At 39.9% G+C, this 16,808-nt stretch overlaps 1 protein-coding gene and 1 long non-coding RNA gene across 2 annotated transcripts in view; one reads left to right on the forward strand and one right to left on the reverse strand.

Moving 5' to 3' along the window:
- Positions 1 to 8: 8 nt before the first annotated feature.
- FRRS1L (ferric chelate reductase 1 like) lies at positions 9 to 14,956 on the reverse strand. Its single transcript, XM_017814928.1, has 5 exons — positions 14,726 to 14,956; positions 12,928 to 13,012; positions 12,312 to 12,450; positions 8,860 to 9,106; positions 9 to 8,385 (listed from the first exon to the last, which is right to left on the reverse strand). The coding sequence occupies exons 1-5, from the start codon at positions 14,931 to 14,933 to the stop codon at positions 8,213 to 8,215; spliced, it is 852 nt and encodes a 283-aa protein (XP_017670417.1). The 5' UTR covers positions 14,934 to 14,956; the 3' UTR covers positions 9 to 8,212.
- A 357-nt stretch (positions 14,957 to 15,313) lies between these two features.
- LOC108497375 overlaps positions 15,314 to 16,808 on the forward strand; it is a 31,245-nt gene continuing 29,750 nt past the window's right edge. Inside the window, exon 1 of the long non-coding RNA XR_001874786.1 lies at positions 15,314 to 15,545. This is a non-coding gene — a long non-coding RNA (uncharacterized LOC108497375). The remainder of the gene's footprint in view (positions 15,546 to 16,808) is intronic.

A 16,808-nucleotide genomic window follows, 5' to 3' on the forward strand; every position in this document is an offset into this window, starting at 1 on the left:
ACCACACATTTTCTTAGACTAAAAAGGCATTTATTATAACAGTTTTATAAATATTTTTGTCTGTCACTGTCAAACAGCTAACAAGGCTCACTTGAACACCAACATTTAGTATAAAACAGATGTTACAAAGCAATACTTTAGGGCATGCACTGATTGTAAAGTAGTCCCGTAGATCACAGTAATTTCATTACGTATTCATCCAGTGTTATTTTTTCTGAAAGGACTAGAGCATAAATGCAAAGAAGTTTGGCAATTTCTTCTGAACTACAAAACCTCCATTCTGCGCTCCTACCCAACCAAATGCTCAGTGACTTCACACGGGTGGCGGTTATTGGCATACAGAATGGTGCCTAGCACAGAGTGCAGAACACCACTTTAGACTACAATTACAAGTTGCTTATTTGTACGTTTTATCTTTATACTGGTCTTGAGAATGCTGAACAAAGTCGAAAGGTAGAAATAGCATTTCAGGTTCAATCATTACACTTCATGTCATACAAAAGAAGTGGCAAGAGTTCACACAATTACGACAGCCTGCTTACTTGCAGAGAGGTTAAAGCAAATCAGACCTCAGGATATATAAATCAGAAATACCAAGGCATACCAGGCATCTGTTTTAACCTAAACAGAACTCATGATACTTCAAATATGCTAATAAAATATCTCTGCCTAAATAAAGGCTGGGAACATCACACACAAATGTCAGGGTCCCACCATTTCATTTTTCTAATGAGTTAATAGTTTTGGAATTTCATCTTTGACTCTCTGTGTCAAGACGTGAATGATACTTCTAGCTTTAAAAAAAAAAAATCTATTGTGGTAGTTTTTTCTATTTCAATGTTTATCCCTTGTTTCATGTCACCAACTGTGAAAAATTGAAAAAGAAATCATTGCTTTATATGTAAGCAGTTAAGTATTTCAGAAGCAGATATCATATTCTGTAGTTAAATAACAAGAATTTTTCCTCTTAGGTTTAACTATGGCATATGTACTTCCTTTCCTATTATACTAATATTCCGTATGACAATATTCTCATGACTTACTGAACATCCTTGTTTCATCTTGTTTGGGAAAAAAAAGTGAAAATAATACTGCAATAAGACCAATGTAAGGCTAATTTTTGTACTGAAGAAAGTGAAGGAAGGTTAGTATACAAGAACTGCAAACATAATACCCACACAAGTAACATATCAGGTTTATAAATATTTTTCTGGATCATTCTGCCTCTCCAAAATCAACTAGGAGTCAGGGAACATGTAGGATTCTGTGTTTTGTCTTGTCTCCAGAGCAGAATCTAGCCTTTTGTTTTTAGACTTTCTTGTATAATTTTCAGACTTTACACACACACACACACACACACACACACACACAAATACCTTCAGCAAAATCACATTGCCTAAATATTAATTCTGTGAAAAATATTTTTCATTAATCTAAACCTTGCAAATCACTGTTATGAAAAATCAGCAGGAATATTTTTATTCCTTGGCACACAACCTAAGTGAATTATTTAGTCTCCTACCAACACCATCTTATGAAATTGAACTGAATTATGTAAAAACTAAGAGAGCGATGTGAAACTAAATTAGGCAACACATTGCAATCACTAGTTACCATAAAATGTTCACTGCCCTGAGTAAGCATTGGAGCCATAAAAGATTTGCAGCTGCTCAGCACTTTTGAAAAATCCAATTACTTCTTTAAAAATGTAAATATGAATTTGAGTAAGCATAATTTAGAAACAGCTCAGAAAAGTACTGGTAATTCTGTATGTCCCAGTCTATAAAGAGCACAACACCTTTACAGAAAATTTCTTAAGAACGACACATAAAAGTTCACCTTGTAAAGACATTCCTAAATAGCCTCTAATTGTAGATCAGGATGAGCCTATATGGAGCAGCAACTGTTCTAAGATAGGGGCTGTGAAGTCCTGCACGTATTCCAACCTCACACTGGTCTGAAAGAACATTTCTACTGATAAGAAACACAGAAAGAGGGTGAAAGCAAGAGTTGTGGATGCCTATGAAACTGTTGTCAGAGGAAGTTCACACGGGACATTAGGAAAAACTTCTTCTTTGAGAGGATGTCTGGTGACTGAATGGGCACCAAGCCTGTCAGAGTTCAAGGAGCATCTAGATGATGCTCTTAAACATATGATTTAGTTTTAGGCAACCCTGTGAAGAGCAAGGAGTTGGACTCTAAGATCCTTATGGGTCCCTTCCAACTTGAGATATAGAATGAGTCTATGAGTGCAATTCAAATTACTTAGCTATCCAAGGAAAAAATAAATCTGCCCCTTTTCTTACAGCAGATTCATTGCTATTGCTAAGTCATAACACAGATTTTCAAAGCAAGTCATATCTTTTAAGTCTGCATTTTCACACCTATCAACTCCACAAGCTGTACACATCCTCCTCGACATTTCAAAATTACACTGCTTTTGCCTCACTATCTGAGCCCAAATTAGACAAGTTAAATAACCAGGTTCAAGCATACATAATTTTACCAAACCCACTGTGAAAACAAAAAAAAAGGGAAGGTACCAAAGTGATTATTTCATACTAATAAGAGAGCTTTAGAAAAGCAAGGCTTACCTTATCTTACTCTGTACCTTGACATAAAAATTACATAGAAATAACTAGATATGAACAAAAATGTTCATAGGAAATTGAGATTTTTTTTTAAAACCTTCCAGTTAGATCCATATCTGTCCTGGGCAGGTTGATGAAGAGCTATCCTAACACACTGCTACAGAAATACTAATAATGAAATTTTAATTAGAGGAACTAGATAATGTACAGTGAAAGCTGTTAAGAAAATATTTAGACCCCCCATCTTTTGATATTTACACTGCGGCAAGCACGGAGTACCTGCTCACTGGCCATTTTACAAACTGAGCAGGTACTCCCCACTGCAGCCGACTGCCACGACTGCCTATGGGGTCTTGACAGGTTTTTACATCTCTGAAGGCAGAATCAAGCCTCTAGCTCTTACCTTGGAGGTTGGTGGGAGTAGACGTCTTGTGATACAGTCTGACCTGATGCCCACATCAGCCCTTACACTGCTTGGACCCGCATAGAAGCTAAATACTCACTGAAGTCAGACTCTGTTCCTTCTCATCACATAAAGTAATATTTGCTTGTGATAAAGAGTTCCAGACAGACTCTGCCACATGTAAACTCATACAAAAATAGAAAGTATGCCAAAACCATTAGCCCTTCCTTGTCATTCGCCCTTGCTCCCAGTCTCTCCACTCTTCTGTTCCAAACTATTTGATGTCACCACTGCCTCTGCAGCATTCAAGCAAACTGCTGTGGCAGTTTCATTACAAGCTGTGGAGTCAGGGTTGAAATGGATCATGCCAATTCATGTAAGTTATGCACATCCACAGCTCCATGAAGCACTGAAACACAGTAATATTTAAATGTGTTTCTGATTCTATATAAATCTAAGGCTCAACACAAAGTCATACTTTGTATAAAATACTAACACTCACAATAGTTACCTCTGAAAAAAAGTGATATTAGACCTTTTGTAATTCTCTGAAATACACATTTCCTTCTTCTAAAGCTCTTACCAAATACTTTTCTTGGGGAAACTATTTGGAGTTGTTAAAAACAGTGTGGGGAGCAAGTACATCTGCTGCACAGCAGTGTTGCAAACCAATGAAACCACAGAATCACAAAATGCAATTTAAATGCTAATAAAAGGTTTGCAATTTGCATATAAACTTGAATTTTGCCTCTGGAGTATCGCAGGGTGCAAACTTCCATTGGACCCAAATAAGCCCTGAAAGAGCAGACAGAGGACCTGTTCTCTAAAACAAGAATGATTTTCTTCTTTGTAAATGTCTGATGCATTGGAGGCATGAGAAAGTAGGAGAAGATCAAATAAAACAGGGAGACCTGCATCTTCCCTTAAACTTATAGCAGTCATTTACTTACAAATAACTGAGTGTCATCAATGACACAGATGTATAATTGTGACCGGGAAAATCATGAAGACAGATGTGTTCCAGTCCTCCTTTATCTACTAACTTCTCTTTACAGCCTGGAAGGCTGCTCTAAGGTGTCCCCAGAGTCTTCTCATCTCCAGGTTGAACAACCCCAACTCTCTCAGCCCGTCTTCATAGGAGAGGTGTTCCAGTCCTAACATCACCTTAGTGGCCCTCCTCTAGACTCATTCCAACAGGTCCACATCCTTCTTGTGTTGGGGGCCCCAGAGCTGGATGCAGTACTCCAGGTGGAGTATCATGAGAGCAGAGTAGAGGGGCAAAATCACGTCCTTTGACCTGCTGCTCACATTTCTTATGATGCAGCCCAGGATACAGTCGGCTTTCTGGATTGCCAGATCATGTTCAGCTTCTTGTCAACAAGAAGATATGCATATTTAAGAGATTTGGTGCAGGATGGGTCATGCTGTTTGTTATTTTCATTTTGTAGTAGATATTTAGTATATGAAGGCTCTTCTTTTTGGTTCAGACCCAGGATATGGTGCCCTAAGTGAGTTTCAATACTGCTGATGTACACCACGCTTTCATCCCTGTGCTGAAGACCGGGAAAGCCAGTGCCCAACACAGCTTTGAAAATATTTAACCCAATCTGGGCATTTCCTCAGGTTAGGGAGGCCACAAGTCTTTATTTTGCTGCTATCCAAGTATTGCAAAACCAATCAAAAAGGACAAGAATGTCACAGAGGGATTTCAAACATTTGTCATCAATATCTTGTTATCTTTCAAAACCAGGGTATTTCCCTTAAATTTTGAATTTTGAAGATAGCATCACCCTGCATCCAATAACATCATCAAATCAGGTAGGCTTTTTCTTTATTTTGAGGGGGGAAAAATCAACTAGCAATTCACCTATGCCAAAAAATATACATACTTATTTAACTCCAGCAAAGAAAAAAATTACTTTCTGAAAGTCTATCCGCTCCACTCATTTTTCTCTCTTCTATCCTACTTATTACTAAAGTAATTTCAGGCCTAGCTTATAACTTATAACAGGGGACCAGTCAGATACTACAGTCAAAAAACAAGGTCCTTTTGCAATAGGCACTGTCATTGATTTCTCTTCCAACTAATCTAGAAACTTTTAGTATAAAACATTCTATATAAGATGGACAGAGAGAGAAGAGGGTGATAATACGGTTAACGTAACATGCAATGGTCACAACTGAATTTTGTTCTGCATGGAAAGAACATATTCAAGGACATTAATTAATGCCATATGGTCTTTACCAGTCCTATCTTTCTAATTATTAATCATAGTTAAATCTCAAAAGGACACACCATACTCTAAACATGCCATTTCTAAACTCAATGCCTCTGTATTAGGTCACTGTGCAAGTAATTCTCAAAGCACTTTAGAAATGTATTCTTTAACAGTTGTTTACTAGTAGTCACACTAAAGAAAGTAAAAATTATTTGGAGAAGGAAACATTTGCCTCCTTTTCCAAAGCAGGCCCTTTCTTCCCGTTTTGTGTTGGTATCCATTAATTAGAAAAAAAATTAAAAAAACCTACTTGAAATGCCGTGATCACTTAAAAATTTCTTTGAAGACCATCGCTTTGGTTAACAGGAATCAATCCTGCTTTTCAAAATTAAAAAGAAAAAAGACAAAGCAAAAAATACAAAAACCCCTCAAAAAACCAAAATACCTTCCATGACAAGTTACTATGCCCACTCAAATGTCACTGACCTAAAGACTTTCCATTTCTCTTATGCCCTTTTTCTTCTCAGATTTCATCCCAAATAGTAAGTTCTAAACATTCAAGCCTTCTTTGTTTGTCAACCTGAATTTCATATTCCTGATTTTCCTGCTCTGAAGGGCAACTCTCGGACAAACTCAGGGCCAAACTGAACCATCAGCTGAAATGCCAAATAACAGATTGTTTTGCTGCTTGCTGTGGCCTTTTATTTCCTCCCTTTTGATTAGAAATACTTTATTAGGCTAATTAAGTACTTTTAAGCTTGGGTGAAAGTTTGTATAGAAGAGCACATTTCTGCTAATACTTCAAAAAGAGATAAATACAATGACAGAAAAGAGAAGCCAAAATAGGTTTCTATCCTACTTCAGTACCTTTAAATTAATAAATTAGCCCTTTAGTGGGTAATCAGGTAAATGGCTGAAACTAAAGTAGTAAATACAAGGCCATAGACTAAAGCCTCAGGCTCTGAGAAAGAACTGCAGTATCTCACCTGCCTACAAATCAGCACCATGGAGAAAGAACTTTCCCTAATGATTTCTTCACTTCACCTGGTTGCTGAACGTAAAGCTCATTCTCCAGGCTTTGGCTTATCTGCTCCACCCATCTCTAAGGCTAAATTATACAGCTGTTGTGGACCAAAGCAGTCCTTCCTCATTAGCTGGTCTCCACTGTATACTTCATCAGATGATGAGCAAGTTAACCAACTTGAGAGAAGTAATTTACACTAAAGTACATGCACTTATAAAGTTCACTCCATTCTGAATTTTCTCCCCTTCCTGAGATCTAGTCCAGTAATTTTAAGTGAACAAATCCGTAAAGACATTAATGAAAATATAAAATACTAACTGATCTTTCTTTTGAAATAGGGATAAAGTGTTTGTCATGAAGATAAATTAATTTTCAATCTAATTCACATACCTTAAGCATAGGTTTGAAGAATTCTGAGCCTAAAAAATAAGTTTACAAACATCAGCCTGTGAAGAATGCTGCAAACCCAGCAAAGCTAATTAATCATCTTATACTCTATGCAGTAATAAGAATAGAAAGGAGTTCCATCACATACTTTACCAGATGCTGTGTTACAGAGTCCTCAAGTGTACCCCATTAGATAAAACTTTGGCACTATTTAGATTTTAATTCTATTTATATAGAATTTTAATGTGAGTTGGAAAGTGAATGCTTAACCTTTTCTGAGCACATTTGACTGCTGCATGTAGACATGTGTCATACACCTCCTGTTATGTGAAGAACAGAAATTCTCCACTCAAAGTTCTGTGGATTATAAATGCATTTTGACACTTTCCATTTGTGTAATACTTAACATTCATCTTGGAATATTTATTGATGATAAAAAAATCTAATGTATTTTCTCTTTAGCTCATCTTTTTCCACTATATTTTAACTATATTTTAGCCATGGTTTGATGAACTAAAGATATTGCTCTTCTTATTAACCCCTGTCTTTCCTTAGAAATAATCTCCATTACATTTCTATTCCTTTGTAAGTTAACACCAGTTGACCATAGTCACCTTTAACATGAACAGGATATAGAGGCATACAACACAGAAAACCAGATTACTTCATATTACTGCACAACTACTTAAAAATGTATTTACATGTCAGCAAAATTACTGTTTTTTCATAAAAAGAGAAAAATTGATCTAGTCTATTGGGAGGACAACCTATGGCTTGTTGGGAACTTCTATATTCTGCATGTTTTACACCTGGTTTTCCTATGCATGGAGAATTTATATTGCTGTATTCTCCCTTCCCCTTGTTTAAATTACTTTATATCTCACTCTTAAAAGAAGTAGCCATTTCTTTCAAAAAGGCTGTTGAAACACAATAAAGATGTTCATCGCCCCTTTCTCATTGAAAAAAAAAATCATGCTGATGCTTGAACATTTAAGTTTAGTTTTAGAAAGTACCACAGCCAGTAATCTTTGATAAATATAAAACAAACAAAAAAAAAAATTGGGAGAACTGTCCACTACTGAGGGCAGCTTTTATATTTCTGTGTTGCTATCCAGATCATAAAATTCAAAACTGCACTTGGAGTTGTGCTCTCTGCTCCAGAAGTACCAAGCGGCATTACAATGTTTTCCTAAATTTGCTTTTTTGAAGCAATTTGGAAGGCAATTTTGTTATTTGATAAGATGTTCATCACTAAATTCACCTAAACACACATACAGGCACCCCTCCCAAACACACATACACACACATACACACTGATTTTACAAAAGTGTCATTTTCTTTAAGCAAGTAATCACAACACTGAAAATATTCTCCTATGTGTTTGCTGATTATTCTTAAATGATTTGTCACCACTCTGCCACTCAAAAGAGATGGTTATTTCATTCTTCTGAGAAGCTAACTATGTTCAAAAGCAGCTAGGTGAGGATGGTGGTGTGATATAAATTCCAATAGAAAAATGCATCATCCATCCATATAGCCGTCCATCCTGAGAAACTTCCACCAACAGATTCTTGCTATTTTCCATTGGTCATGGGGTTCCCATCAATAAATAGAAGGTCAGTGCAACAATGAGGAGCAAGCAGAATGGAGAGGAGAAGGTCTGATAGGCAGCTGATGGCATGAAAATATCTTCATATTTGTAAATACTGACAACACGTTCTGATACAGGTGGTGAGTCTATATCATGACGAGTAATAGAACCTTTAAGAGGTAAGGGCAGAAAGAAATAATGTCAGATGCATTTTTTTCTATAACTCTACTAAAGATACAGGTAGACAGCCAGGTAATTTTCAAAACTTACAGGAGCATGCAATATTACACTGTCAGGGAGTAGTACCATTTCTCTGCTTTCTGAAATTAAAATTCTAAATAAAACAAACGAAATGCAAGTAAACAACAAACATCCTTCAGAGGAATTGAGAACTTCTAGTTATGAAGTTCTTTTATATTTAGCTTTGGGGAGGGAGGATAATAACTATATAGCCAAGAAAGCACGACATGTGTTGGACTCTTGTCTTCCTTTTTATCTATTTTTAAGCTTTATGCTGCCAGAATTTTAGTTCATTTGAAAAAAAAAAAAAAGAGGAGGAGGGGGTCTAGTAAGAATAATGTAATTGAAAGACATTTATCAGTTTTGGCACATCAGTTCTGTTTGTAACACAGAAATCAACTTACCTTGGATTGCTGGACCCCAAGCAAACAGATAGTACCAACTCAAGTGCAGATCTACGATGGTTTCCTCTCGGGGAACATATACAGGACGCTTGAATCGACATGTTACACGATTGTTTTCAAAAACCCCTTCCTCATCTCTAGCAGGATTTCTCTGGATTTCTTTAGCCCACTGACCGACATTATAGAAGTGCTGTATTCGGACTCTTCCGTTATCATCATGAACACAAGCCATGACATCATCTCCTCCCTACAAGGTACAAACAAATGGGAAGATGGAAACCAGAAGTGTCATAAAGCATTTCCTCATTTATGTATATAATTTTAATTATTCAGAACTAATCAAGACCTAGGACTCTCCTTTCTTCTTTCTAAATTATATATACACAAATATTTATTTCCCTAACAAGGTGTCGTGAATCCAATTGAAAAGCACATAAATTGATAGTAATATTTACTTACCCTTACTATCTCTTTTGGATCTTTCTAAGAGTTATTTTACCTTACATATATAATGTATTTGTAAGACATGATATCACCTTGACATCACATAATTAATTGATCTGTGGAAGGCTGTTTTCTTTGGTTATTTGTGAAGTTCTGGGATTCTGCTTCATAAAAACCAGCAGTCTTGAATCCCTGCTGTGTACAAAATCCACTGCACTAAATCATGGATAGGAAACCAATATGATTTAGTAGGATAGAGGAGATGAATCTACTAATTATGGGAAAGTAATAGCATAAATTACAGTAAGTCTTTTCTAATCTCTTCTCACGTTCACTTAAGGGAACATCACTTCTCGTATCTCTTTTATCTCTTAAAATTAAAAACGTTCAACATGTAATAACAGAATACAGTATACCATAAGACACAAGAAAAAATGTAATCAAATGTGCTTCTTCACTTAGCTTAAACAGCCACCAAAGTTGGTTCTTCTCAAGCAAAGAACCAACAGACAGAAGGAAGTGTGAGACAATTATTTGTAGAGGTTATTCGTAGACATACTAAAGCAGTTGCTAGGAGCGTTACTCAAGGTCACTGACAAAGTAGTAGAGCACCATATCACTCAGGGATGAGCATTAACTTCAGGAGTACTGTCTCACAGAAGCCTTAGCATCAAGAACCATCAAAAACACTGTCCAAGCTGGATGAGTGGCATTTTACTGAACACCACTGTATAGCCATCAATGCCATACTAAATACAAGCCCTACTCCTCCCACACTCATCTTTCTGATATGCCATACCGATGATAGACATGGTGCTTGCTACTGTGATCATCCCTCAGCTCTTTGTCATAGGAGAAGGAGAGAAAAAGAGTGCATTTCAGCACTCTGGGAATATTCATTGTAAAAGATATGCCAAAATTGAAGGGAAAAAGGGGACAACTAGGTAAAACACGCTTGAACATTTTCCGCACCTTGCTGCTCCTGCAGGCAACCTTTTTGGCCTCTGTCTTGAGACTATCATTGCTTTCCATAACTTATTTTCCAAGTTTAATTTTCATACATCTGAGCAAAAATTCCTCATTCTTAAGTACAAAGAAGAAAAATAAATCTGTTTTCACACAGAAGAAAAAAAACTAAAAAGAAAAGAAAAAAGCACTCTGAATCTCAGTTAACAGAATGACATTACAGAATCCTTCCAAGGCACAAAAGCCTGCAAGTGGAAAAGCATAATGTTATTTGAGACAAAGAAATAGGTCACAGGACTTTAAAAAAATCTATTGAGGACACAAAATAGGTTTTTTTTTCCACTAAACTTCTGTAGCTATCCAGGCCACACCATTTTGATTAGGGCCTCCAAAGCACAGCCCATTTCTCACAGCAAAGCTGTTTTGACTCAGAGCCATTTTACCATCAAAGCCTGTGCATCCCAGGACACCAAAATACCCTGGAAGTTATGAAAAAGGATGAAGTCAGCAGGGGAACAAGAGAGAAAGAGAGATGCTAGCTGGTTTAGTCCAGCTGACTGATGGGCATTAGATGATGTATGCAGCAAATTTGGAAGCAAAAATTTTTCTTTTATATTTACTTAATTCTTCTTACCAGAAGCTGACTTAACATGCTGCTTGGTATGCCTGGGTCAAAAGGCAACACGTGTTTTCCAAGTGTCTGATGACATGAAGGCAAGTGGGACCCTGGGATCTACTGCAGGTACATCAGAGTTACAAACTGGTAACACAATCTCTGATAGCTTGGGGACAAATATTTAAAGGTGCTGAGCTGTTTTGGAAATCCTGTTGAGAGCTTGCATTGCCATCCACCTAAACTCTTCCCAAAATTTAGCTGTAAAACTCTTCTTTACAACATCAAAACCACAAACTCTTTCTTGTGATGTGAACTGTTCCTTATGACATAAAAAGCTTTTATTTTCATTGTGTTTATTTACAGCATCATATTAAAACATTTACAGTAATGAGTGAAAAGCCCCTGCCCTCACACTTTCTTTGTATTTCTCATGTTGAGTCTGATAAAAATGCTGTTAAGTCAGTGCAAGTCTTCCCATTCATATTTGTGGGTGCTAGCCCAGGACATCTAAATCCTGTATTTTTTCAGACTACTATTTTCAACATTACAAGAAACAGTCCTTTCCTTTAATTTGTGGTTTAGGACATGGGGTCAGTATTGTTCTATATACCCATAAATGTTTCTGTACATGAACACCTGCATTATGAACTGCATTTTAATCCTAAACATTTTACCAAGGATCACAGACAAAATATCTTTGCATAAGTTGCCCATTGCTCAGGTTTTCTAAAGTTCATACAGTACATGCTTCTATTTTGCTCATTGAAACTCAATGAAAAGTGAAGCTTTAGAATGAAAAAGTAAGTACAGAAATAATCATAAAATCAAACCTAATAAAATCCGGAAGACAGAGAATAAATTTTAACAAGATTGTTTTCTAGAGTATATATGTTTAAATTAGCAGGAGTCATCTTTGTCACACATTTGTAGCTTCCCTGAAACAACACATAGGTATGAAAGAAACAAAAAAATTTCCAAAGTTAAACAGTGAAAGATATATTTACATCGCTCAAAGTCAGCTGATTTACAGAAGAATAAAATTATTTCCTATCTAGTTTATGATGTGTCTTTTGTCCAAGTTACACTGACATAAAGCTTGGCAGGACATTTCCATTTGAATTGGCTTATGCCTGAGGGCTTTTCTAACAAAAAGACAAAAAGCTAATAACATTCAGCCATTCAGAGCTGAACTGAAATACTGTTGTAGTTCTCAGAAAAGAAGGGAAAGGAGATGTTAACAAAGACGAAGCAGTTTTCTGTGAGGTAGTAGGCCTGGCTTCTGCTCCCGGGGGGCTACTTGTTTTCAGCAAGTCAGTTTTTCCTTATATGCTCTGTTTCTGACCAACTAAACATATAAATACATATAAATACACTTCTAGCATGTAAAAGTGTGCACATTGTCAACATGAAGAACTGCACGTCTTACCATTTTCTTGTCTGAGGAGAATCCCACTGCCACCCAGCCATCAGTATCAGCACTCAACTCAAATTCAACATCAGCTCCTATTCTGCGGTAACTTAGAAAGTAGTCACAAGTCTCTGCATTGCATCCAGGTTTACCATACCTAAATGGAATTGAAAATATACATAATTTTTCCTTGAAATTTGCCGCTATGGAACTTAATTGCATTTCTGCAAGAAAAAACTAAAAGAATGCATTCTAGTATAATGATGGTAAAACACATTATATAATCTGCTATACATAGGGTACCATTAATTAAGAGTTTGCAATTACTGCTCTTTTAGTATAAGAAGGTATAGTATTTAAACAGTATGGCAAACAGTTACACACAGTATTACTCTGTCGACCTTACTTCCTCTGGTTTTGTAAGTGCTCCATGAAAATATGAATTGTGAAAGAACTGTAGGTCCACAACTAAGACATATATCCTAGTGTCCTCAAATAATATAGTTCATACTACAAAATATGTTCTTAAATAATAAACATTTATTAAAATGACTACAGAACATTAACCAGTCTCCAATATCATCAGTCAGCATTTTTAAACATCAAGTTATCTGCACTCTTATCTCAGACTGACCTGAAGCATCCCTTGGTTTTTCCACAGTCGTCCACTCTGATTTTTGCAAATGGATCCACGGGAGGAGCAGTAGGGAAAGGGTAACCTGTATAATCAAAATAAATCATTACTTAATAAAATACAAGGAATAAAAAGCAGTAATACTAAAGAGAAAGTGTTCCAATAGCATTTACTTTGCTGATAACTGTGCTGTTCAGATGACAGACTATTTTGTCACATACACAATCCATTGCTCAGATGTCCTGGATCCAGGTACCAAAGCAACACAAATAACTGAAAACAAAACTTTCCTACCTTCGTCAAGTAGGGAGAAGAATGCCAGAGGCTAAAAGTTAATGTAAGGCAGCAGGACCATGGACAAGTGCAATCAACTAACAATTCGGGATCTCCACTCAGCTATCTCTTTGTGCACTCTTTGTCCCCTCAGGAAATCCGTGAGGGAACTAAATGTGATTCCTTAGCCACAAATGACAGCATGAAGTATAAATGCAGGCAGGGCACGAGACGCAGTGCTGTAGGAATGGATACCTTATAATAAGGAAAGGACCTTATAGTATGTCTTCCACTAAGAAGTAAAATAAAACACACATTGCAGTAAAAGGCAAGAGAGTATCAAGACAGGGAATTGCCTGCAGTTATGGCCTGCAATCACTTGTGAAGGCAGACCCAAAAGAGCTGGACAATGAGAGTTATGATTCCAAGCAATTCCCTTTCTGCTGCACAATAATATACCAAAGAGAAAGTGAGAACGTTTGTGAACAGACTTATTCTGTCTTTGCTTGTAGACGTTGGTGTCTGTTGCATAAGCACAGATATTTTTAATAGGATGTTCTTTTACTTAGCCAGCTGAAAAATGAAGTGCTAACTGTGAAACTAGAAAGTCCTCTGAAAGTGCTTCACTGAATAGAAAAAGTGATTCATTGACTAGGGAATGAACACTGCAGTTAGTTACAGCATCAGTACACAAACGTTTGACCTACACAACTTTGGGTATTTGGGAGCCCTGATTTGCTTCCCTAGATTTCTGATAATGCCAATGCAAAGTGTGCTGTAAGCTGCAAATCACAGCTCCATTAACTGTATCAGGTGCCTGGGTAAATTACCCAGCATAAATGCATTAAGTTTGCAGAATTTCAGAGCAGCCTGTAGCAGAGTATCACTGACAGACAGGTCACAGGACATGCAATTTTCTCACTCCTTCGTTATTTTCAAATCCATTGAACACACGGGTTTCAATGCATCCTAGACACGAAACTGGAGTTTTAACACTCCGCCATTTGTAAATTCAAAAAGACATCCCGGAACCCACGACCACTCTGTTTCTTGACACTTTAGGGCATCGCACGTCCTTTCGAAGCCAACAAACCCCGGGATTCCTCTTCACGCTACCAGCCCGCAAAGCTTTGCACGAGAGGAAGGCGAGACACCGCCGGCCGGCCCCGCTCTGCGGGAAGGGGACGGACCCCGTCCCCGTCCCAGAGGGATGCCTGGGCCCGGGGCTGCCGCTGCGGGGAGCGAGGCGCCGGCCCTGCGGAGAGCGCGGCCGTCCAGCGGGACACCGGGGGCTGCCCCGGCCCCGGCCGCGGGCGGCAGCGCTGGCTGGAGGCCGCCCGGGCGGCGAAAGATGGCGGCGGGCGCTGGCCTTCGTGCTGAACAACGCCGCCGCTGCCGCCCTCTCGCCCGCCCGCCGCCACCGCCGCCCGGCCGGCGCGGTGCTCCCTCCCTGCCCCGGCCGCGCTGCCCCCTTCGCCCGCCGCGCCCCGCCCGGCCCCGCCGCCCGCCCCGGCCGCCGCCGCACCCTCCTCGGAGAGGTAGCGCAGGTCGTAGAACTCGCTGGCGAAGGTGCCGTACGAGGAGTCGTGGTGCCGCGCCGCGTCCTCGCCGTGCTCCCCGCCGCCCGCCTCCCGCCGCCCGCCTCCCTCCTCGGCCGGGCTGGCGGCGGAGCCGGCCAGGAGCAGCAGCAGCAGCAGCAGCCGCCGCCGAGCGCCGCGGCTCCGCTCCGCCATGGCGGCGGCGGCGGGGCGGGGAGGCGGTGGCGCCCGAGCGCGGCTCCGCGGGGGAGCGGGGGCGGCCGCCGGAGGGATCCAGCCCCGGGGACGGGCGGTGCCGGAGTGGTGGGTGGGCGAGGGGACGGTGTGGGAGGAAAAGGTGTCGGGGCAGCGTATGCGCGGGAATGCGCGTGGGAGCGGCGTGCGCGGGAGCGGGATGCGCCGGGAGCGGTACGCGCGGGCGGTCACAGGCACAGCCGTGGCAGCACCGAGCCCTCCCGCAGGGACCGCCGCCGAAGGGCTAGGCGGTGGCCTTCCGTGGATCACCAGGTTCCCGCACCCCACAGCCCGCCCCACCCGGCAGAGACCCCGCCGCGGGGATACCTTCTCCCACCGCCCAGGCACAGCGCTCGGGGGCAGCAACAAGCCATCCCCGGCCGTCCCCTTGGCCTCGATTCACCAAAGCCTCTCAGCCTGTGCTTCAAGAGGACGTGATAAATCCTGCTCAGTAACTGCTGAGCTCTTTTCATGTTTGTTTTTTTTTTGGTTGATTGGTTGGTTTTTCTAAATTATTTTTAATGACTTCTGAGATGGGACTGGAGGCACAGCACGACTTAACATTGATTTCAGGTAAAACCCCATGGTAGTGAGCGCTCACTGTCTGATTGCATGTTCTTGCTTTGTATTTTATACAATGGAACTGCAGCAGTACAAATATGCTTCAGACCTGGCAGGACTGAAGGAAAGCCCAAGTTGTGCCCCCAGAGTTGGCTTGGGCTCTTGTATCTGATGCTGGACTTGCAGCTAGGCATTAAAGATACAACTGCGTTCTCACTGTGCCATGGTGTCTATGGGTTGATGGAGGAACCATGACCTTTCGTACCTCATGTTTGCCAAAGTGGCTTTTTTCTTGGGTTTGGATTGGTGTCTTCTGGTTATAACTATAATTTCATTTTTATACTCTTTTGCATGGTTACACTTCCTCCTCTGAGAGTCCAGAATAAAATTGAGCAAAACATCAGGGAGGAGGGAGGGAGAAAGATGAAGACACAACGGTCGGTAATATTCTGAAAATTAAAATAACCCTCAATTCAAATGTTTTCTTTTTTAGTATTGATGACTGTACTGAGTTACTTTTTGATGCAACACTGAGACTGCCCAAGACCTAAGCTGCGTTAGGGATAAGTCCATTCCCTTGGGTTGAGTGAGTGATTGTCATACGACAGCATGCTCAACCCTATCGAGTGGAGGATGTTAATTCACATATCCATGGTTTAGTCTGGGGGAGTAGCATGCTATCTCTCGCTGCAGATAGAGGAATAGCTATACAGAGGTAAAAGATAAGTTGCAAAAGAAATTCCAGTTGCATGCAAATGAAAAACATGTTCCATAGTACCATATGGAAAAAGCTATGGAAGAGCAACAGCAAACTCAAGTGTGAAACAGTGAATCCCTTCTTCCTACCTCACTGAGCTTGGCAAACTTTAGCAGGCCAGTGGAAAACAAGCAAACAAATGGCAATAGAAAAAAACCCCTTATAAATCAGGCTAACAGGAAAATAAGGCTGCAGCTTATTCTTTCTGGGAATAAGCAACTCTGATGAAGGCCCCCTGTCTCCTTTTTGAAATAGCTCGCTGAGGGTTGTGATGCCTACGAAGAAGCATTTGCTCAGCGAGGGAGCAGCTGTCAGCTGCATGCTGGTTTTTCCTCCCTGGGAACAGGCTTTAGCACACTGCGATATGGGCAATGCTTCACAGTTACTGTAAACACTTAGGATATTTATCGTGTATTGTTTATGCCTACATGACATCTATTGTTTTAAATCTGACAGCTGAGATAACTGTCTGTGATTACAATGAAGCTGCACTGATTTTCTAAGGTGGAGATACGGCT

The sequence above is a fragment of the Lepidothrix coronata genome, unplaced genomic scaffold (assembly GCF_001604755.1).
Source record: "Lepidothrix coronata isolate B3197 unplaced genomic scaffold, Lepidothrix_coronata-1.0 Scaffold47, whole genome shotgun sequence".
Classification (NCBI taxonomy): domain Eukaryota; kingdom Metazoa; phylum Chordata; class Aves; order Passeriformes; family Pipridae; genus Lepidothrix; species Lepidothrix coronata.

Bases quoted from the DNA above. Each gene is read 5' to 3' on its own strand.
- FRRS1L (XM_017814928.1), bottom strand. From the start codon at position 14,933: ATGGCGGAGCGGAGCCGCGGCGCTCGGCGGCGGCTGCTGCTGCTGCTG. The intron at 13,013-14,725 runs GTGCGGCGGCGG...TTGATTATACAG, and splicing joins GCGCTACCTCTCCGAGGAGG to GTTACCCTTTCCCTACTGCT. The intron at 9,107-12,311 runs GTAAGACGTGCA...TGTACCTTGTAG, and splicing joins TCTCCTCAGACAAGAAAATG to GGAGGAGATGATGTCATGGC.